At 40.5% G+C, this 24657-nt stretch overlaps 1 protein-coding gene across 1 annotated transcript in view; it reads right to left on the reverse strand.

Annotated features, from left to right (window-relative positions):
• Positions 1–24657, reverse strand: part of RAD51B (RAD51 paralog B) — an 890578-nt gene that overhangs the window by 79473 nt on the left and 786448 nt on the right. Inside the window, exon 6 of the mRNA XM_006884800.1 lies at positions 14616–14719. Within this exon, the coding sequence (XP_006884862.1) occupies positions 14616–14719 (104 nt within the window). The remainder of the gene's footprint in view (positions 1–14615; positions 14720–24657) is intronic.

The following is a 24657-nucleotide window of genomic DNA, read 5'->3' on the forward strand; positions in this document are numbered from 1 at the left end:
CTCTCCAAGGACCGGTCTCTCCTCACTACATGTCCAAAGTATGTTAGACGGAGCCTCAGAATCCTTGCCTCCAAGGAGCCACCCAGTTTAACCCTCTCCAGGACGAATCTGTTTGTTTTCCTAGCAGTCCATGATATTCCACACCAATATAAAATAAATTTTTTTTAAAAAAATCTGAAAAAGGAAACTCCCTTCAGAAGCATGGTAGCAATGGTACCAGTGGCATTTTTAACTGGCCATTTTCAAAGGAATCTCTTTAAAGGAAATTCTCTCTACTTGGATTCAATCAGAAATAGTGATGACTTGGGTATATCCAATTGTTTTCAAAGGGAGCCCTATAGAGTTTGTTTGTTTGTAAGTGACAGTGAAACTATTGATATTTTTGCCTCACACAAGGCGCTAGAAACAGGAGGGGTCCACTTGGAGCTGGGGCTGCCCTTTCCCAGACAGAGTCTGTCTCCATGCTCTTGTGGTCATTTGCTCTTACTATGTACTTCTGAGTAACATTTCTTCAGATTTTAATACATTTGCCTGGTGACCTGAAAAAGTCTTCTGAATAAAGTCACCCTTCTGAGTCCGCCTTTGTCCATCTCTCCAATCTGCTCAGTACCTGTTAGAGCACTTCTGATGGAAGAGTGTGGGCGGGGGCTTAGATTTTACACTTGAGCAGCTCTAAAAGGGAAGGAACATTTATACCCAACGCAATGTACTTGGCTAGGATTCTATGTTCCCTCTGCTATTTCTGCAGATATTTATGCTTAAGAAGAAAATCCTCCCACTCTGGCAAGACAGCCAAACTCTTCTGGCTGGATCCAGCCACAAACAAGAAAACCTCCTTGCCTGAAAACAGCAAACAAGCTGGGGTCGAAAACAAGAGAACAAACACAATGACCTGGGACCACTGTACAAATAAAAAGAGATCCATTTTTGAGTCATGGCAACCAGGCTAAAAATCCTTTTTTAGAGGAATCTGGGGGTGTGGAAGCAGAAAATGATTATTTACATCAAATGAAATATCCTATCCAATGGCTTCCCTTGGGCGAATATGCCTGGCATTTTTGTCCCAAATCTATCCTTTAGCTGATCCTGGAGAAGAGATTTACCACCTTTTTGTGGTTGTTATTCAGTCTTCCATTAAGTCTTTCCAACTACAGAGAGAACTTAAGAGTTATGGACGATAGTAACAAAGATCTCTTATCCTACCCTTCAGCCAAAGTACTCATTGCTGGCTTTTCTCTGAAAGCAGCAACGTAATCCCTCAAGCTCTTCCTGGGTCTGCTCTTAAACTCTGCCTTGCTGACACAAAGGAATCCCAATTAGGATTTCAAAGGAAGCCTTCCTTCCACTCTCCCATAGCTCCCAGCAGGCTGACTTGGGGATGGGAAGTGGGGGGGAAGATTCTTATATTCAGTATTATGGGTTTTCTGTGGAAGTATGTGCTTGTAAATGTTAAGGTTTGATGCTAACCTTTGTAACTGACAAGTACTAATCTTCTAAAAGGAACTATTAAACTGCAAAATTACATTCCTATGGGGAGGAGTAATTATTAGTAGGCGTTAGGAAGAAATCATTCTTCCTTAAGAATGAGTTCAAGTATGGCTACAAAGAGTTTCTCTCAAAATGAGTACAATGAATGTATAAATGCCAAGCACTGTCCTAGCCTTGGAGAATATATAGATAAGATTCAGTCACAGCCCTCAGAGGGCTCATAATAGATGATTCATAATCACAAGAACTGAGACACATGCCAGAGGGAAGGGCGATGGTTAGGATGGGGGTCTTTACCAGGGTGATGTTTGCTGCTGTGTGCCACTGAGTTATTTCCAACTCCTAGTGACCCTGTGGGGCCCAGCAGAACTGCTCAAAGGTTTCTTAAACTTTAATCCTGTAATATTTATGAGGACAGATTGCTAGTGTGTTGTTTTTTTTTTCCTCATGGAACTGTTGGTGGTGTTGAACCACTGATTCTTTGGTTACCATCCAAGCACTTAGTCATTGTGTTACACATTTTGATATCTTAAAACATAAAATGGATAAAGAGATAAGACTTATATCATCAGAACAGAAACATAAATCACTTAAAACATGCAAAACAACCTGGGACTTTGAGCAGAGCCTAAAAATTTGAGTGAAGACCAGGAGTTTGATTATTTATTATTGATCTTGTCAACTATTTGTCAGGTAGTTTTGGTTCCTCCCTCAAGTCTCTAATGCTCACTATTCTTCAACACGACACCTCAAAGACATCAGTTCTTCTTCTGTCATTCTTATTCTTTGTCCAGCACTCAGATGCAAAGCAAGTGATCAAAAAGACCATGGCCTGAATCGGATACACCTCAGTCCTCAAACGGAAATTGTTACTCTTCAATAATTTGGAGAGGTCCCAGTGCAATATATTTCCTGATTTCTTGATTGCTGGTACCAAAGGTGTTAACTGTGGATACAAGGAAGGTAAAGTTATTGACACTTTCAATCTTTTCTCCATCAATCATAATAGATGGATGACACATGAACATCTCATGAACAAATATATCTTGGAGAGGGTGTAGCCAGAGTGCTCTTTGGAGGCAAAGATGATGAGGCTTTGCCTCACACACTTTGGGCATGTTGCTAGGAGGGGCTGTTCCTTGAAAAGCGATATGATGCTCAGAAAGGTAGACGGTCAGAGATTTACTTCAGAAACAATTGGCCAGAGAAAAACTTACAGAGAGCAGCAGAGTATTGTCTAGTATAGTGCTGAAGGATAACTTCAGTGCTGCAATCCCGAAGGCACACGGTTTGAAACCACTAGTTGCTCCCAGGGAGAAAAATGGCCATTCTCTTCCCATGCAATTAACTGCCTCTGAAAACCTGCTGGATGGTCAGTTATGGGTCAGGTCAGAATCTACAGGACACACAGTAATAACTCAAAATATGACTAAAGGAGAGTTGCTGCCTCAAAGTAGAAGCAACCTTAATGGAGCAGGTAGAGATGATGATGATGATGATTTATTCTAGTTTATTCATAAAATTAGAATACAATGTATTCGAGAACAGATTATTCCAATTTCCCTTCCCCCTCATCAAATTGTACAACCCCATGATTAATCCCCACCTTCCCCTGAATATCCTCATCCCTCTGCTTCCACTCTCTTCCCCTTTGGATCCTCATACTCATTCTACAATAATGGTTTTATACAATATTCGTCCCTGTGGGACATTGTCAGTTCACTCAGCATCATGCTCTCCAGTCCCCCCCAAGTTAGGTACTAATTTACAAACCTATTGCTTCTGCGTGCTATGTAGTATTCCTTTGTGTGAATGTACCCATAATTTCTTAATCCATTCGTTTGTGGTTGGACATCTGGGCTGTTTTCATGTTCTTGTGATGGTGAATAACACTGCTATGAACATCAGTGTACAAGTTTGTACCTCAGTTCTCATATTCTCATGGTATACTCCAAGCAGTGTAATAACTGGGTCATATGGAATTTCTGTGTTCAGCTTTTTTAGGAAGCACCAAACTGCCTTCCAGAATGGTGGCACCATTTTACAATTCCACCAACAATGTATAAGAGTTCCTTTCTCACCACAGCCTCTCCAACATGTATTACTTGCTGCCCTGTTAAACTTGGTCACTGTTACTGAAGTGCGATGGTACCTCATTGTGGTTTTGATTTGCATCTCTATTTCCAGTGACTTTTAGCATATTTTCATGTGTTTGTTTGACATTCGGGCATCTTCCTTTGTGAAAATTAAGAGCTTTTTGAGCCTTCATTTGCTAAGATAGCACTACTCAGAATGAGATGAAACCACTGTAAACATCCACTAATAATCAGGACATGGAAGGTACAAACTATACATCAAGGAAATTTGGAAGTTGTTAGAAATGAAATGGGACACTGGAAGGTTGAGATACCAGGCATTGCTGAGCTGATACTGGATATTTTGAATCAATGAGAGGATGTGCTATGCTGGGAACGACAATTTGAAGAGAAATTGTTATTGTTATGAAGTGCTGTAGAATCAACAAGGACTCATAGCACCCTTAAGAACAATGGATCTGAACCTTGCCCTATCCTGTGCCACCCTCATCATCTCTGGCACAGTTGAGCCCATTACAGTCACTATGTCAATCCATCTCATTGAAGGTCTTCTTCTCTTTGGCTGACCTTCCACCGTTCCAAGATGATGTCTTTTTTTCTAAGGATCAGCCCCTCCTAACAATATGCCTAAAATAGACAAAGCTTCAAAATCCTTGGAGTACCCTGGCTACAGTTTCCCTAAGACATATTCATTTGTCCTTTCAGCAGTCTATGGGATGTTCAGAAATCTTTTCCAACACTACAACTCAAAGACATCAATTCTTCTGTCATCCTTATTCATTGTACAACTTTCAGATATATAGGATGTAACTGAAAAGACCATGGTTTGAATCAGGTGCACCTTAGTCTTTAAATTGACATCATTGCTCCTTAACACTGTAGAGAAGTTCTCGACAGCAGATTTACCCAATTCAGTATGTCTGACTACTGCTGCCAAGGGTGTTAATTGTAAATGCAAGCAAAGGAAATTATATAACATTAATTGTAAAGAAAAAAAAGAACATTTCAAGACCTATCCTGGAGTAAAATGCTGCCAATAACAGGATGATATTTATGAGCCCTGAAGGAAGACCTGTTAATATGATTATTATTCAAATTTACAAAGCAATCACTAATTCCAAAGATTAAGAAAGAAAAGATTTTTACTAATTTCTGCAGTCTGACATTAATCCAACATGTAATCAAGATATACAGACAAATATTGGTGATTAGAATGTGAAAGCTATAAACAAAAAATAATTCTCTATAGTTGGAATCTATTCTTGACACCAGCAGCCAGGAAATTAAAAGACATATTGTGATGGGAAAGTCTGCTGTTAGAGACCTCTCCAAAGTACTGAAGAGCAATGGTGTCTCTCTGGAGACTTAGGTGCATCTGATACTGGCCATGGTCTTTGGAATCACTTGTTATGTGTCTGAGTTGGACAGTGACTAAGGAGGATAGAAGGAGAATTGATGCCTTTGAGCTGTAGTGCTGGAGAAGAGTATTGAGAATACCATGAACTGCTAGGAAAACAAACAGATTCACCCTTGAGAGGGTTAAACCAGGCTGCTCCTTGGAGGCAAGGATTCTGAGGCTTCATCTGACATTCTTTGGACATGTTGTATGGAGGGACAGGTCCTTGGAGAGGGACGTCATGCTTGGGAGGGTGGAGGGACAGCACAGAAGGGGAATTCCCTTTATGAGATGGATTGATTCAGTGACTGGGTTAATCGGGATGGGTGTATCGGAGACAGCGTGATTGGCACAGGACAGAGCAAAAAGGACCTTTAACATTCACTGCTGAAGGTTAAAGACTATAGTGTTCAGTTTGGATTGTACCTAATTATAAAGAAAACAAAAATCCTCACAATTGGGCCAATGAGCAACAGCATGATAAACAAAACATTCAAGTTGCCAAGGAGTATGTTTCCCTTTGATTCACAGTAGTAAGAAATCAAACAGTGCATTGAATTGGGCTAATCTGCTACAAAAGATCTATATGTGTTAAAAAGCAAAGATTTTACTTTGAGGACTTGGGTATGTCTGACCCAAGTCATGGTATGTATTACCAGTTGCTTATCTGTATGGAAAAGATGAACAATAAATAAGAAAGACCAAAGAAGAATTCATGCTTTTGAATTATGGTGTTGGCAAAGAATACTAAATATACCCTGGATTGCCAGAGAGAACAAATCTGTCTCGGAAGTACAACCAGCATGTTCTGAGGTATATCATTGTGAAGAGGCTGCAGGGGTGGGGGGAGGTTGGGAATTGTGCAACAGTGAATTAACCTTTTTTTAAAAAACAAACCACAACAATGAACTAGGGGAGGGGAAGGGGAGGGTAAAATGTGCAACAATGCATGAATGAAAATCTAACTTCTTTGTAAATGTTCGTTAAAATGAAATTTTATTATGAAAAAAGAAAAAGGAGTAAGGATGGCAAGACTTCAGGTCACATCATCAGAAGGGACCAATCCATAGAAGTAGTCATCATATCTTACAAAGTAAAAGGTCAGAAAAGACAGAACGACAGAATGAAAGACAGAAGATTCTTCTTCATCTTCATGCGATGGAACGACACAGGCTCAAACACAGCAGCATAAATGAGGATGCTGCAGGACTGGTGTGGTACTTTGTTCTGCTGAACATAGTATCACTATGACTCAGAACCACCTTGATAGCACTTAACACTATTTATTTCATTACAGGGCTGTAGGGCTTAGCCAGGACTCATTTACTTCACTGTTCCTTCTTGGATACTTTATATAATATAAATTTATATAATCCCCTATGAGGAAAGAAGAGAATTTGTGAGCATTTAATGAGAGATAGTACTAAAGTTACACCAAGTATGTTTTTTCTTCTTCTTTCACATAATACCATTCTCATTCTAGCTTCTCCCATCCATCAATACAACACACCTGGTTACTGTTAGATTGTTCCATGTGAACACATGTTCATGTTATCACGGCCAATGCATTTCGATCTCTCTGCTCGCTCATCTGCACAGAATCTTCCTTTATGCATTGGCACTCCATCGACTCCTGGGTGGAGGTTGACTATCTTGAGTAGATGTTTCTGTTCTACCCAGTCTATTTGAGTTGCCCTTGATTGTCCAGCTCTGAAAGGCAGCACCTACTGTTCTTCTGGCATTACCCTCCCACCATATCATGTCCTGGTTTAATAATATCTTTGAGTTCTTATTAGGATTAATAATATTTCCTTCAGTGAGCAGCTACTAAGAGCCAGGCATTGTCCTAGAGGCCATGTGGACTTTATCTCACTCATCCCCACAATATCCTCATGAAATAGAGACTACAACCTTCAAGCCACTATTCCACAATTACTGTAGGATTTTGTGAGTGGAAACATGTACTCTTGAGTGCTTACTGAGATTGCACCAGGCACTTTATTTGACATTTTCTCTACACATTATCTCATTTAACCTGATAAAAACCATTTACATATGAAGAAATTGAGGCAGAAAAGATTTTAATAATGTGCACAAGTAATTTAGCGAAGATTCAAGCCTGGCCAGATTGGATGTATTACAGAACACGTGGTCTACCTCAATGATCCTGGAATGGCAGGGTCATTCTTCTTACCTCCTCATCTAAGGCCATTTCTGACCTGCCCCAGTCCAGCTCTCCAGTCTCCTCTCTTGCCACTCTCTCGAGCACATATCAACTACTACTATTCCCTCAACACACTACTCTGATCTCCGGGGGCTTTTTCACATACTTTTCTCTAGGCCTATTTATCTTCTCTCTGTTCTCTTCTGCTGAGAAAACAGCTATTGATCCTTCAAGATCAAGTTTAAACATGATGCAAGTCACTTAGAGGCAAAAACATTTACAGTAAGCACAATGGTTCCCTCTATGCTCAGCTCTAATAGCACATGATCTTATCAAGTTTATCTATTTCTTCAAGTAGATTGTAAGCATCTACTGTCTTGGTTGTCTCCCTTTTTTGAAAAAAATTTTTTTTCTCCAATATCAGCTGTGAAAACTAGGACAAGTAACTTGTTGTGGAACAGACCACAAACTAATCTTATGCAAGTTCAAGCTAAAGGTGAGGAAAGTTAAATCAAGTCCACGGGAACCAAAATTGGGCCTTGAGTCTATTCCATATGAATTTCAAAACCATCTAAGGAACAGGTTTGAGGCCTCAGACTGGATGAGCTGTGGAAGTATATCAAGAATATCATCCAGGAAGAATGCAAAAGGTCATTACAAGGACAGAGGAGGAAGAAAAGACCAAGAAAGATGTCAGAAAAACTCTAAAATATTGCATTGGAGCTCCAAAAAGCCAAAGCAAAGGGAAGAAATCAAGATATTAAGGAGTTGAACAGAAGATTCCAGAGGGCAGCACAGGAAGACAAAGTAAAGTACTATAATGAAATGTGCAAGGAGCTGGAGTCAGAAAATCAAAAGGGCCAAACTCGTTCAGCATATCTTAAGCTGAAGGAACTGAAGAACAAATTCAAACCTAGAGCTGCAATAATTAAGGATGCTTTGGGCAGAAGATTAAATGATCCAGGAAACATTAAAAGAAGATGAAAGAGTATCCAAAAGGAATTGGTGGACACAAAAGAATTTCATGAAACAACGTATGAGCAAGAGCCTGTAGTGATGAAGGAAGAAGTTCAAGCTGATCTGAAAGAACTGGCAAAAAAACAAGGCCCCAGGAATTGATGGCATACCTATTGACATATTTCAACAAATAGACACTGCCTTGGATGTGCTCACCAAGTTGTGCCAAGAAATTTAGAGGAAAACCACTTAGCCAACTATCTGGAAGAGACCTATATTTGTTCCCATTTCAAAGAAAGGCGATCTGACAGAGTGTGGAAATTATCAAACAGCATCACTGATATCACATGTAAGCAAGATTCTGCTGAAGATTATCCAAAAATAACAGCACATCAACAGAGAACTGCCTGAGGTGCAGGCTGGATTTAGAAGAGGCCGTGGCACTAGGGATATTATAACTAATGTCAGATGGATCTTGGCTGAAAGCAGAGAGTACCAGAGGAATGTCTATCTGTGTTTCACTGACTATGCAAAATTTGACTATGTGGATCACAACAAACTGTGGCTGACTCTGAGAAGAATGGGAATCCCAGGACACTTGTTTGTGCTTAAACAAAACCTATACTTGGACCAGGAGGCAGCTGTCAGAACAGAGCAAGGAAACACTGCATGGTTCAAAACTGGGAAGAGTGTGTATCAAGGATGTGTCCTATCTCCATACCTTTTCAATCTATATGTGAAACAGATTATCTGGGAGGGTAGGCTCTGTGAAGAGAAGTGTGGCATCAGGATTGGAGGTAGACTCCTCAACAATCTGCGTTATGCAGATAACACAACCCTACTTGCTGAAACTAAGGAGGACTTGAAGCGCTTGCTGCAAAAGGTCAAGGACTGCAGCCTTCAATATAGATTTAAGCTCAGCATCAAGAAAACAAAGATTCTCACCACTGGGCTGACTGGCAGCATCATGACAGAGGGTGAAGAGATTGAAATTGCTGACAGCTTCAGTTTGCTTGGCTCCACGATCAATACTCTTGGTACCAACAGCCAGGAAATGAAAAGACAAATTGCAATGGGAAAGTCTGCACTGAAGAACAACAACGTCAATCTGGAGACTAAGGTGTGCCTTGATACAGGCCATGGTCTTTGCAATTACATGCTATGCATCAGAGAGCTAGACAATGACTAGGGATGATAGAAAGAGAGTTGGTGTCTTTGAGCTTTGGTGCTGGAGAACAGTAGTGAATATGACATGGACTGCTAGAAGAACAAACAAGTTTGCTCTGGAGAGGGTGAAGCCAGGCTGCTGTTCGGAGGCAAGGATTCTGAAACTTTGTCTGACATACTTTGGACATGTTGCAAGGCAGGATCAGTCCTTGCAGAGGGACGTCATGCTTGGGAGGGTGGAGGGACAGTGCAGGAGAAGAAGACTCTCAATGAGATGGATTGATTCAGTGATTGAGGTAATGGGGGTAGGTGTGTTGGAGACAGTAAGATTGACAAGGGATAGAGCACTAAACGGTTTAGGGCTGTTGTACATAGGGCCACTATGAGTCGCAGGCAACTCGACAGCACACAACAACAACAATTATCTTTGGAATACTATATCTTAGACAGCAGCTGTTGTTGTTGTTGTTAAGTGCCATCGAGTCATAGCGACCCTATGAACGAAAGTCCTAGACACTTCCTGTATAACTTTGGTCCTTTCTGCAGGTTCATAGGGTTTCCAGGGGCAAGCTATTGTGGAAGTGGATGCCACTCCTGCTTCCAAAGACAGCAGCTAACAGAGACTAAAAGGAGTCCTGATAATCAGTAGGTAAGTGCTGGGCTGCTGCAAAATGAAAGTTTAGCAGTTCAAATCCACCAGTGATTCTGTGAGAGAAAGACTTGGAAATCTGTACCCATAAAAATGATACCTTAGACAATCTCATGGAACAGTTCTATTTTGTCCCATCGGTTTCCTCACTACATGTTGGTATCAACTAAATGGCACACAAAAACTGCAGCACAAGGAAAGAATACATGATTTAATATTTCAAATGAATAAATTCCCAAGCCTTCTGATTATGTTCAGTGAGCGCCCAAACGTTCTGCTCTCTGCATATGTGACATATCCTCCTGTTTTTTCTTCTTTTGCTGTTCTCTACCTCTTCCTTTTGCTTTCTGACAAATGTTATTTTATACACTATTCAAACCAAGATTCTCAACCTTGGTTGTACATTAGACTCACTTGGGGAGTTTTACAAATACAAGCAGCACTGCTGGCCGGCCACATCAGCAGATTTCCATAGGTCTGAAGGAGAGTCTGGTATTGGCATATTGTAAACGCATCTGGCTAAATGGCACTCAATCTAGAAAGCCTAGGTTTAGAGTGTTATTTGATGCTTAAAGTCCCTCCTTTAAAAATGGAATGTGCCTTTGATGATTTTACCTGCCTCTGGATTTAGGGCAGTTACTATTTAAAAATACTTGTTAGATCATCAAAAGCTGTCTTGTGGTAGTATTTCAGCATTAGTTTGCTGAGCATATTTGCATTTTGATTATTTATGAGTATGTCTATATTGTCTTTGTTTTGTGCCATTGAATCACCTATGACTCATAGTGACCCTATCTGCATAGTAGCTCTCAGCACTGTCCTGTATCTACCCATTTATTGGGAACACTGGTGACACAGTCCATAGGGAGCTGTGCTGCCCATCTCTCTGGTGGTACCTCTCTGGTAGTCTGGATGTATTAGCAGCTACTGGGGAGAAAGGTGAGCAATTTCCTCTCATGCAATTTATGCAGTCTCTTGAAAACATGTTGGAGGTCACCTATGAGTCGGTTCCCACTTGATAGTAATGAATTGAGGGGGTTTTTTTTTAGTATCTCTGCCTGCGTATCACGATGGGAAAGTCTGCCGTTAGGGACCTCTCAAAGGTACTCAGGAGCAACAGTGTCTCTCTGGAGACTAAGATGCGCCTGATACAGGTCATGGTATTTGCAATCACTTGTTATGCATCAGAGAGTTGGACAATGACTAGGGAGGACAGAAGGAGAGTGGATGCTTTTGAGCTGTGGTGCTGGAGAAGGGTACTGAATGTACCATGGACTGCCAGGAAAACAAACAGATCCATCTTGGAGAGGATTAAACCAAGCTGCTCCTTGGAGGCAAGGATTCTGGGGCTTCGTCTGACATACTTTGGACATGTTGCCAGGAGGGATGGGTCCTTGGAGAGGGACATCATGCTTGGGAGGGTGGAGGGACAGCGCAGGAGGGGAAGACCCTCTATGAGATGGATTGATTCGGTGACTGGGGTAATCGGGATGGGTGTGTCACAGGCAAGTGCGGTTGGCGCAGGATAGAGCAGGGTTTAGAGCTGTTGTGCATAACAACAACAACAACAACAATCTCTGCATATCATCTATTGTATTGGATCATAAGAAATCTTCAAGAGCAAAAACTTCTCTCTATTTCTGTGCATTGCCAAGCCATGAACATGGACCAAAACAAAGCTTTGATAATTAAAAACCAAAACAAGACAAAAAAAACAAACAAAATACACAACAACCGCCAAAATAAAAAACAACAACAAAACAAATTCCCAAGCAACTAATTGAGACCATCTTAATTCTACTCCAAGGACTTGTCTTCAGTAAGAACAAATTTGTTGCAAAAAGGGGTAGGGCAGGATGGAAGCAGAGTAGGAAAGAGTAAATAAAGGAAAAGTCAAATGGAAAAAAAGCTAAATTAGTCCAAAAGAAAATGTTTCCCAGCCTCTTAAAAGGGGTTTTGCAAACACTGGAGCAGAATAAACAAGAGAATTAACTTGGCTTTTATCCTGATAAGGAGATTTCTTTCTTTGTTATATAATTTTACAAAGTTTCCAGGGTGTAAAGAAAATAACCAGCCAGTGAGGATTCTTTTCCCCATCCTAAGGATACAATTCAGCTCCTGGGTTAATCAGCTCCCAGATCTGCTCAGCTTGACCTGACCCTCTTCCAGTCCTGTGATCTCAGACTAAGCCTCACATTAGAGCCCTGGTGTTGAGTTCAATGTCACAGGAATAGACTAAAACATAATCCTCATTCCATAACCTTGATCCCTTGTTGTAGGGGTCTCTGTTTACATATTAAAAGAAATAAAAGGGCTTTACTTGGTAAAGTGATTGGTGTTCCCAAGATCTACCTACCCTAAAATGACTCAGACATGTTGGCCTACTGATTAGTACTGTATTTTCTGGTGTACTTACCTTTTAGACTAGCTGGATTAACATATCCTAGGACAGGTTTACGGCCTTCTATACCTTTTCTCAAAGTAAGACCATTAAACACACCCTCTGCTAAGGTAAGTTCACCAGATAGAAAACTACTTTCCATTACCAAACTTTATTTATTAAGCGACAAGTTTAACAACTGAACCCAAACACATGAACATTTCTATAAATTAATGCTCATTCTTTCACCTGTGTTGGCCATGGGCCAAATTTTACTTTCATTTTTAAGTATTATTTGAAAACATGTTCCAAGGTATTAAATTCTGCCAGTCACCAAAGACACAAAATGATCGCTTTCGTCCTATCAAAACTTCCTGTTGATAGTGAGAAAATGGAAGTGACTAGTTAATTAACAGAAAATTATGGCTTTAAATTGTTGATTTACCAATAAGTTTTAACTAGAACGAATTAACCTGGGATTATTGAATTAATGATACATGCATAATGGACAGGTTCACAAAATCAGTATGTTAAGATGAGAATGCCATCTACAATTTAAAGCAGAGAATCCATAAAGAAATAAATCAATAAATGATTAACTAAATAAATCAACACTGATTCACCATGAATTTGCTTCCCTCAGATAGTTTAGGTAGCAGTGCTTGACGATCCAGAATGTCCCTGGAAGCTGCAAACAGCATTTCACTACTGTGATGAATTACCCAGGCTACAGACCAAAGGTCATTAGGTTCTCCAGGAACACTTTGGAACAAGATTCACCAAAAGGATGAGTAAAATATTCAGAGCCTAGGACACTTGAATCATCAGGGAGAAGGGATCGTCGAGGTAATGAGCAGGCAAGGGCTTGAGAATTCAAGAATGTTTCTCTACAGGTAAACAAGCAGCCCTGTTGTCTCTAACAAGGCTGGCTCAATCACCAAGCTGGAATGTTATTTAAACTGTCCGAAGCAAACCAAGAAGCATCCTCTGGTCTGTAAGAAAGAGTACTTGGAAAGTCATGTCTGAAATCGGCAAAGGCTCATGCTTGTTTCTGATGAGTCCTGATTTCTTGGAAAAGAGCCAATTTACCTAACACAGGTAGAGGGAAACAACTCCTCCTCACAGCTGCCATCTCCAGCCAGGACCACCAGCACGCTATGTCAGGGTTGTTTGACTAGTAACTTGGATTCATGACATATATAGCAAAATAGATGAATGTTAGTTATGCATTCTACCCTCACCAACAAATCAAAATAATGATCCTGTCTCCTGCTGCTTGTGGGGCAGGGATGGAACCTATTCCATATAGCAGGATAAAACTGAGTTTAGACATTAGAGAAAATAAGTTTACTGATTCTGAACCATTTTATCATAGGAGCAAAAAACTATGGGAAGATGATTAAGGTATAGAAAACAACCTTTCTGGATATTAATTAAAAACAACAGCAACAACGACAACATAGCATTTCATTGCCATTGAGCTGGAACTAACTCACAGCTGACGTTCTAGCTATAATCGCACCGATGGTGATTACCCATCTTTCTCCTTCGGAGCGGCTGGTGGATTTGGACAAGACAGAAAGATGCCACTTTGGGGCTAGCAGTGAAACGCCACAGGGACAATTCTGACTGGAAGGGGAGAATTCTCTCCTGAGGCTAGGACAGAAACCACCGCTAGAGAACTATGAGAAAAATCACCATTCTTTTGGAGGTCTCCCCAGCATCATTTAAGTGACTGGCTTAAGTGTTTACTTCAATATACCCAGTATCTGGGTACAATTTATTCACTCACTTGACATGGTTTGATTGGCCCAAGATTTTCAAAGCATACCAACATCAAGAGAGAGAGCCATCATCATTTCATCCATATACAAATGAGCTCATCTTTCAGAAAGCCAAAATGATCAATTACTTGTTCTTTTCCACGTCGGACAGGTAATGTGCCCATGTCATAACAAGGTTTAAGGGTGGCACCTGTCATACAAAAGCATGAACACCAATCATCATGCTCATGAACCGGAAAGGGATCATTTACTTTTAGAGACTGAGATTCCAGAGATGCAGGCCTTAAGTTATTTACAAGTTGTTGCAATATATCAGAGGGAATTCTCTCTGGGACCTGTTCTTGTATTTTTCTTCTGTGGGTGACTTAGCTTCCTATTTTATTCTAACGGTCTTTAGGGAAGGTCGGAATTTCTTTAGGCAGCCCCACTGCCAGTACTGAGCCAGGAACAGGTAATATGGAGAAGGTCTGACCCTCAGATTGTTAAGTAAATCTTAGTCTCTGACGGTGACACTTTCTAAGTCGAGACACTCACCTGTCTTCTTTGTGAATCAAGGTACTGGAGAATCAGCCTGGTGTTGACACTGTGACTCCACGTGTTTCCTAAAGCAGCTGTCATACAGCTGGATGTAGAAGCGCCTGCAATGAAACCAGACAACACTTCAGTGACACAGGTCTTTTCTTGTGATGCCATAAACATATTGCTCAGAGAGCATTTGGGGGCCCAGTTCATTACCCAAAGGTTGATAAGTTAGAAAAGATTGGGGAGGGAATTTAAGAAGGAGGTAATGAAACATCAGAACCATCTTAGGTTTCCTTCAGTCTCAGTAAAAATTGTGTACCACTGGGCCAAAAGATAATAGAGTTCAATAGCAACAAAATACTGCATTTTAAGGAAATCTGGAATGATCGTTAATAATACATCAGGGTGCTCCATGTCCTTGGTGTGAAAGCATAATGCTGCTTCACAGAATCAAAAACAGTTATGAAACAGTCTTAGTTTAATGGCGTTGTAAGGCTTCTTTAGTTTGATAAGAATCTTAACTCAATTTTTCTTTATCACTAGAGAAAAGATGGCATATGCATATTTAATTCCTTCCCCCTCACCCAGTCCCTCTCCCATAACCAGAAGAGGAATCTGGATAATCTCACCATTTCATATCTAATCTGTTTTAGACATCCCTATTCCAAGAGAAACATTTCTTTACCTTCTGGGACTGTGCTGTAAAGAGGAATCTTTGAAATGAGTTTTATCTGAGATCCTAGATTACTCTAAGCTATATAGTACAACTACTATCTTAAATCTCAAGAGCTTCTTTGATTTCTCTTAATATTGTCAGAAGAAAACAATTCTTGCTGTCTTTCTGTTCTTTCTTAGAAGAACTTAGAGCCAATCCCCACTATCATAAGAGGCACATCCAGAGGTCTCCTCTGAACTTCAAATCATGGGAGTAATTCTAATAAAAATAAAACCTATCAAATGGGGAAATGACAACCTCTTCAACAAATAGTGCTAGTAAGATTGGACCACTACCTGCAGAAAGCTGAAACAGGATCCACATCTCACACCATATACAAAAATAAACTCAAGGTGGATCAGAGATCTAAAAGTAAAGCCCCAAACCTTACAGTTCATCAGAGACAAACTGGGATCAAGCTTATGTGGTCTAGTCTATGGTATAAAGAGACTACTGAATTCAGCCAGAACTGTACAGTCTGGAGAGGATAAAACTGATGAATGGAACCTTCTAAAGATTAAATCCTTGTGCACATTAAAAAAAACAAAAACAAAACAAAACAAAAAAAAACAAAAAAAACCCACAACAACCATTTTCCAACAGAGTGAAAAGAAAACCTACTGACTGGAAAAAGCATTAGGCAATACCATTTCATAAAAAAGGTTTCATATAAAAAATTTACAGAATTCTACAGGGCCTCCACAAGAAAAAGACTGATAACACAATTACAAAATGGGCAAAAGACATGGAAAAATTTCCACAAAAGATATTTGGATGGCCAACAGACACATGAAGAAATCACTGTCAATAAGAGAGATGCAAATCAAAACAACAATGAAATACCATCCCATCCCAGTAGCAGTGGCACAGTTTAACTGGACAGCAAGCAATAAATGTTGGAGAAGAGGTGGAGAGACAGGAATTCTTATATACTGTTGGTGTGATTGTAAAATGGTACAATGACTCTGGAAGGCAGTTTGGCATTTCCCCAGAAAGCTGAACATAGAAATTCCATATGATCCAGATATTCCACTCCTTGGAATATACCCTGAGAAAATGAGACCTGAGATACAAACAGAGACTTGTACATGATTCTTCATAACAACATTATTCACCACTGCAACAACATGGAAACAGCTGTCAAATGTTCAATCACAATTGTATGGACTGAGAAATTATGGTACAGTCACATAATGGAATACTACGCATGCAAGAGCAATGATTTTGTAAAGTACTACCTAACTTGGGAGGAACTAGAGAGCATTATGCTGAACTAATTCAGTCTCATAAGGACAAATATTGTATAAGACCATTATTGTAGAACATGTATGAGGATTCAAGGGTGGGGGAGATGGGTGAGGATGGGCTAGGGGTGGATGGAGATTGATAATCATAGGGTCGCAACATTTGATGGGTGGAGGGAGGGATGGGTAAAGGAAATGGGAAAGATCCAATGTGAAAAACAACATATATAAACTTTGTATAACCCAGTATAAAGTATAAATTTTATTTAGTAAAAAAAACACCACCACCAACAAAAAAAATCCTTGACTCAGTCTACCTTTCTGAGACTGTCTCTATTCTTTTTGATAGAGACACATTTGCAGAGAATATTTTGTTATAATAAAACCAACACTACAAAGAGCCAAAGCACTTCTCCTTCACCCCATTTTATAAACAAGCTTTATTGAGGTAATTCACATACCACATTATTGTTGCTGTTATGTGCCATCGAGCCATTTCAACTCATAGTGACCCTATGCATAATAGCCCTGTCCAGAGCCAATTTCACTGTCTCTGACACACCTGACCCCATTACTCAAGTCTTGATGTCAATCCATCTCATCCAGGGTCTTCCTCTCCTGTGCTGCCCCTCCATCCTTCTAAGCATACTGTCCTCTTCAAAGGACTGTTCCTTCTAGGCAACATGCCCAAAGTATATGAGATGGGGCTTCAAAATCTTTGTCTCCAAGGAGTCCCTTGGTTTTAGCTTCTCCAGGACAGACCTGTTTGTTCTCCTGGCAGTCCATGGTATGCTCAATTTTTCTTCTGTCATCCTTAGTCATTGTCCAGATCTCTGATGCGCAGCAAGTGATTACAAAGATCATGGCCTGGATCAGGCTCACATTCCATACAGTTCACTTATTTAAAGAATACAGTTTAGTGACTTGTAGTATATTCACAGAGTTGTTCAACCATCACCACCATCAATTTCAGAACACTATCATCATCCCAAAAAGATGTCTTGTATTCCTTAGGCTTGAGCGCTCAACTTCTCTTCTTGGCAGATCCCTCCGGCTTGCCATAGTTCCGTATCAGTAATTGACATTCCACATTGATAGATTCCGTAACTGATTTTTAATCTTCTGAGTTAGGATGTGATAGGGAATAGTGGAACTGCGGTGAATCACAGAATTCACTCACAATTTCAAGGGGGCAGCCGTGCTCAGCTCCTGCTGCCGCCGCCATGCGAGACTCTCTGTTTCAGAAAGAGACTTAAGAATTCAGTATATTAAGTACAATCTGATATTAAAATGTCAGTTTAAATTTTTTTGAACATGCTATTGTGGTTTGGATGAAAGCTTACCTAATACCTTTGTTTTCCATTCAACAATTTACACACATTTTCTTTTGTGATATTAGTTGCAACAGCCTCTGTGGGAGCAGCACTCTTCCCGCTTCCTCCCTAGGTTCCCTGTTTCCATTTGTCCATCTTTCTTCCTTCTTCCTGTCTTTTATTTTTTTTACTAGTTTATTTAAAAAATTCTAATACAAATTCAAACAAATTCTTTCCATTTCCCTCACCCCCTCAACCAACAAATTGTACAATCCAATGATTAATCCCCTCTTCCACCTGTACATCCACATCCCTCTGCTTCCAGCCTCTCCCACCCCTCCTGGATCCTTATACTCATTCTACAATAACAGTCTTATACAATATTTATCCTTGTGGGACTGAGTTAGTTTAATGAGGCACCACCTCACTCCAGTAACAGTGGCAAAGTTTAACAGGGCAGCAAGTAGTAGATGTTGGAGAAGATGTGGTGAGAGAGGAACTCATATATTGTTGGTGGAATTGTAAAATGGTGCGACCATTCTGGAAGGCAGTTCGGAGCTTCCTCAAAAACCTGAACGTAGAAATTCCATATGACCCAGCTATTCCACTACTTGAAATATATCCTGAGAATATGAGAATTGAGGCACAAACAGATTTGCACACCAATGTCCATAGCAGCGTTATTCACCATCACAAGAACATGGAAACAGCCCATATGTCCAACTACAAGGTAAGGGATTGAAAAACTACAGTACATTCTTTCTGTCTTTTAATCTTCAATTTGGGGCAAAAATTGTTCACTTTGTCTCAGATGGTTGATTGTTCTTCACCAGTGCAATTGTTCATTTTAAGGAGCTCTGGTGGCTTAGTGGTAAGGAGTTGTACTGCCAATCCAAAAGCATGTGGTTCAAATTCACCAGCTGCTCCACAGGAAAATGATGGGTAATCTCATGCAGTACAATTTGCTGCTTTAGAAAACCCGCCAGAGGGCTCAACCATGAGTCAGTTCCAACTTGAAAGTACACAACAATAACATTGTCCACTTCATTGTATGCAGTTTAGTTATGTACCATTGAGTCAGAACGGACCCTCTAGTGGGTTTTCAGAAGCAGTTAACCACACAGGAAGAGACTGACCATCTTTTCCCTGAAGCAGCTGCTGGCTTCGAGCTGAGTTCCTTTGAGTGGGCAGCATAACTCCTTACCAATAGGATCCAGGGGAGTAGGTTCTGTTCTAGGTTTGAAGGGTATCTAAGGACTATACTATCAGAGTTCCACTGTCTAGTCTTATTTTAATTTTTAAAAAAATAAACACTTAAATGTGCTGTGGGGTAGATATGACTCAATGCCAACCAATCTTGTAGTGTCTGATCCACAAGGTGTGCTGTCACTACTGATGAGGAAGGCACCCTCACTGGGATAATTCTGGCCTGACTCACCAAGTGTAGCCATACAAATTATAAATCTAGTATCAGAAAATTTAGCACTGTAAGTTCAGGATATTCTAACCAAGCTCAGATCTTTTCATATGAGCGTAGTTCTCCTTCCTTGCCCCTCTTTGATCTCATTTCTTTTATTTGTTTTTCCTTCTTGCATGTCCCTTTATGTCTAAGAGATTGTGAAGTCCTATTAACTTAATATTAAAATCTCACCTATATCCATTGCCTCACCTCCATTCCTCCTAACCAGACTTCACCTTAGATCAGACTCAAACTCAATTTCACCCAGCAAGGACAGCTACAGTGGTTTGTTGGTTTCCCCCTCTTTTACTATGGCGTGCTTTACTTATTGGATGCTTTGTAGATGCTACAGTGTTCTAAATTATCTCTATGCTATCAGCTCCTATTTACTAAAATCTATCCTATAACCCATTGTGTGTGATAAATTTCTGCCAAGGACACACTTAAATACGCCTTCCTATCATTTACAGCCAAACTGCACTGCAATCCCAAAGGCATGCCATTTGAAGCTCCCAGCTGCTCTGCAGGAGGATGGGAAATCTCCTCCCAATCCACCAGAGGGTAAACTATAGGGTCTATGGGGTTGTGGATACACAATACAACCAGGGAGCCCTGGTGGCCTAGTGGTAAGAATCTGCACTGCAATCCTAAAGGCACTCCGTTTGAAAACCACCAGCTGCTTTGCGGGAGAAGGATGGGCAATCTCCTCCCATGCAATTATTACCTCTGAAAACCTGCTGGATGGTCAACTCTGGGTCAATTCAGATTCAATGGCACACAACAACAACAAAAAGTACCTAAAGTGAAAGAGTTCTGAATTTGTAAGAGTGGCAGCTAAACTTTGTTCAGCCCATGTCCAACCTGCATTTTTACATCTATTCCCCTCACTCCACTTCCTATATTCTCTGCTTCAACAGAATGACTTATTCGTCATGTCCCCTCTTATACGTGGGTTGTCTCTACATACAAATATACCCAAAGCCTTCAGTGCTCGACCTGATATGATGGCTTCCTTGATTGTATGAAAAGCATACTTCCTCCTTTGAACTTTGTAACTGTGGAAAACTTTAAAAAAAAACATTTTTCAAACTCTCTTAAGGTACCATCCTGATTTAGTCTATGACATAGGATTCACGTGCTTTCCTTATCACTCCTAATAGATAGTATCAGGTGGCAGAATTCATATTTGATTTGTGCTAGAACACCTGGTAGATAACGAATAAAGAAAACTAATGAAAAAAAAAATCGATGCCTTTGAATTGTGTTGTTGTTGAAGAACAAACCTATCCCACGGACCGTCAAAAGAACCAACAAGCATGTCTTGGAGGACGTGCACCCCGCGTGCTCCTTGGAGACAATGATGGTGAGAGCGTCTCACATACTTTAGGCATGTTAACAAGATGGGCCAGTCCTCGGAAAAGCTCATCATGTTTAGAAAAGTGGAGGGTCAGTGAAAGAGAGGAAGACTGTGAACAAGATGGACCGACACAGTGATCACACCAGTAGTCTTGAGCAGAGCAGAGGTATGAACCGTGCTCCTAATTGTTATCAGTGCTAATGCACCAGGCAGCTAACCTAAAGTTTGGTGGTTTGAGTCCACCAGATGCTCGGTGGGACAAAGATGAAGCTGTCTGCTGCGGAAATATTTACAGCCCAGGAAACCAAGTGGGCACCCCTACTCTGTGACCCTGTGAGTTGGAACTGACTCACCAGCAGGCCAGCAGCAATTAAGATTAAAGGGTTTTTACATTTTTTAAAGCAGATTCTGGAAGCTAGTAGCTTAGCTGCCTGCTAAGTGATAAGCTGGTGTGAGGCTGAGCTCAAAGTGGGCCCAGGAAAAGTCACATGCGCATAATTAGGAGTTGTGAACTAGTTAAGCACTCAAGAATATTATTTTTGGTAACAAAATTCTAAGAATTATCCAGGTCTGAAGGAAAACAGGGGTGTTTTCAGAGGTCAGAGACACATTTGACCAGTAGAGACTATTTTTAACAAACAGTGCACAACAACCATGCCCCTAAATCAATGACATCAGCATACAGAGTGTCACACACTTACTTGTCTGTTTTCCGGACTGATGAGTATGGGCTCAAACTAAAGGGCATGAGTGTACAAGACCAAGGAAACGTCTCAGACGTGAACCCTGAGTAAGTAGGGTGTGGGGGATATATTTTCAGGAGTGTTTACAAACATTATGTTACCACAGAGTAAAATGGCAGCAAGGTCTTTGAAATTGATGATAGCAGAGGCAGTATTTCAGAACTACTGTGTACTGGGCACTACTGAAGCCCTTTTAGACTTGGAGGGCTTACATCTTGTTTGAGTTCCATATCTTAGCTACATCTCTTTGATCCTCACAACATTACAAGGTAGGCAATGTTATTGTTGCTATTGGCAGACTGAGAATATGAAAGATAAAGTAATGGTCTCAAGTCCATAATATTGGTTAATGACAGAGTCAGGCTTTGAAAGCAGATTGAGATTTAACCACTACTCCAATTAACCTCGAGAGTCTTCATGTGTCTGTGGACAAATAATTAGCTATGTTTCCAGAGAGGCCCTGCAGAAGGATCTGAGGGTCTAACGGCCCATCTTTGGGGAGATAATGACAGAGGTATGTTGTGAGCATCTTATCACTCATCTGAACTCTACTTGTCACACAGGCCCCCAACTTAGCTTCCTCTGTTCGATGTACGGTGATAACCCAGGCCAAGAGGTTTTCAAAAAGGCAACGCATGCCCTGGCTTGGCAAATTACTTAATCTTACCCAACTGGCCCAGCAGCTGGATTTACACAAACCAGGTGGCCTGCAACTAATTCCTTCTAGCTGGAGGTTTATAAATCTGGTTAAGACTACAAAGTTACTTCACTTACCAGGGTTTCAAAAACTTCTTTCACTCCAACTATCATTTGTACGTCCTTCTATTCGGTATTTGTTTGTGGGTTTTTTGTGTTGTTGGTTTTTTTTTATGTTTTTTTTTTTTTAATTTCCTCTCCTCAGTCTCAATAAATTGTTTTTTCTCTGATGGAAAATAAGGGATTGAATACACATCCCTCCTAGGCAGTGACCTTTTCCTTTCCCTACTAGAACACAACTGAACGGTGGTTAGGGTTGGTGGGAACTGTTGAGAGTATTGGAAAAGGGAAATTGTGAATTACTTTATTTTCAACTAGAAAACTCTGTGGTCTCATGTATTTTGGCTTTCAAGCATTTCAATGAGAGAGCTGGCATAATTATTTATGGGAAATTTTAAGGTGGGAGGAATTGGCTTACTGGCTTTTCTGAATAGGTGATTTCCTGCCCAGTGACCTAATTGGTTAGAAAATACAGAAGCGAATCTTCAGCGTCTAGGCTCATTTTAAGCAGACGTTCTGAAAAAATGGGGCACATCTCCCCCTCTTCTCTCCCTTTTCATGACCTGTCAAGGAAGTATGACTTTGTTGTACTGGGATTTTGTTGATTCCAATATAAATAAAATATTAAATAGGTGAACCAGGCTTTGAAAAGATTTTCCTTATGCAGGGATTTTTTTCTTTGTCATAAGACTGAGCCTTGAGAAGTGTCTGGGTAAGTATCTGGTAAGCGACAAAGAGCAAATCTAATTTGTTTACACTGAAGTCAGGTGTCTCTAAAAAGGACTGTGGGAACATTCACTGCTGGCTCTCTCAGAGGCTCTTTTAGGTAAGTCAAAGCATGTCCCTTCTGTGATTGCCTACCCGTCTGTGAAATGTGAATAGCAATTCTTGACTCCAGGCAAACAGGGTTCTTATTGACCCTTAGATAAAGATACATGACACATATAATGACAAGAACAACAATGATCAAGCACTGAAAATTAAATTCTAGGGTGAAAGAAAGTTTAACTATATCTACCTATCTATCTATCCATCCATCCATCCATCCATCCTAGAGAGAGCTAGTGGACAGAAAGTTATGCTACCAAACCCAAGGTGGGTGATTTTAATCTGTGGTACTCAGGCCTGGTTCAAATTGTTTTCCTGTCAAACATTCTTCTAGGTGGTATAGCACTGATCTGTGCATTACTGTACAGAGGTAACTCGTGGTGGCTGTGATGCTAAACACTGTGACACTGATGTGCCAAATGTGATAATGATTACCCACGGTGGACAGTGTTTGCTGGAGCTTCCTGATTAAAACAAGCTTGGAAGCAGGAGTGGCATCCACTTCCGAAATGGCTTGCTTCCGGAAACTCTATCAACAGTGCTCAGGCCTTTCGTTCATAGAGTCGTCTATGACTCAATGGCACCTAACAACAACAACAACAACAACAACATCTATCTATCTATCTATCTATCTATCTATCTATCTATCTATCTATCTATCTATCTTCTTTTAAATCCATTTTTCTCCAAGTGAGCTACTAGTGGATTTGAACCACCAGAGGCATAGTCTTTGGGTGAATACCAGAGTTCTTTACAGATAACGAATCAAAGCAGTCAGGCTCGGTAATGAAGCAGTGAGGCTTGATAATGAAGTGGTTAAAAGAAGGGAACTTGGGATTCTGGGATACTTTCCATGACTATATCTTTTGGATCCAATTCTGTACTCCTTTGGAGGAGGAGTTGCTCATGAAGACTAATTTCTTTTAAGACAAGAGGCTTTCTCACTGCTGTACACACAGGGTGCAGCCCTTGTGCAATCTGACCGGAGGAGGAGAACCAGGTTGCTACGCAGCCTTGATGTCTGAAAGGTAACGAGCCTCTCGTACCAACCAGTGTCAGGATTTAGAAGGAGCCTTTCATGAGAAAGTGCCTTCTCTGAAACCATTTCAATTTATGACTCCTGTGCTAAGCATTTCTGGGAAGTCAGATGGAATCTCTCGTACATAACAGAAGAGTGGTTGCCCTGTAGCAGAAAGGTCAACTTTAAAAGAATACACTTTTCCATGTTAAAAGAAAAAGACAAATGAAAATAAAGCCGTGATACCCAGAATAGGAACAGAGGGGAAGGAAAAGTTCAAGGCCTTGCCGGGCTGTATATTCAGTCCTTTCTTTCTTGTCAGAGCAAAACAATTTATTGTAACCAGAGAGAGGAAATTGAAGAACAAAGCAAAGCAGACAGACAAAACTGGGTAGAAATACCCACAAATGATATCTGGGCTGAAATGAATTCATGAAGTGAGAATGGATTTTACCATTGGAACAAGCGTTAGCTTTGTCTCTTAACCTCACACCCTAAAGCATGTTCTATATAATGCATGACGGCATATGGAGAGCTAGCTGCTGGCCAGAAGCAGGGACACTGGAGCTCTATTTCTGATGAGGCTTTAGGCTTTTAATGCACCAGGTGGGAGAAGGAGAG

The sequence above is a fragment of the Elephantulus edwardii genome, unplaced genomic scaffold, assembly GCF_000299155.1.
Source record: "Elephantulus edwardii isolate Elephantulus edwardi_28Jun2011 unplaced genomic scaffold, EleEdw1.0 scaffold00037, whole genome shotgun sequence".
In the NCBI taxonomy this organism is placed as follows: domain Eukaryota; kingdom Metazoa; phylum Chordata; class Mammalia; order Macroscelidea; family Macroscelididae; genus Elephantulus; species Elephantulus edwardii.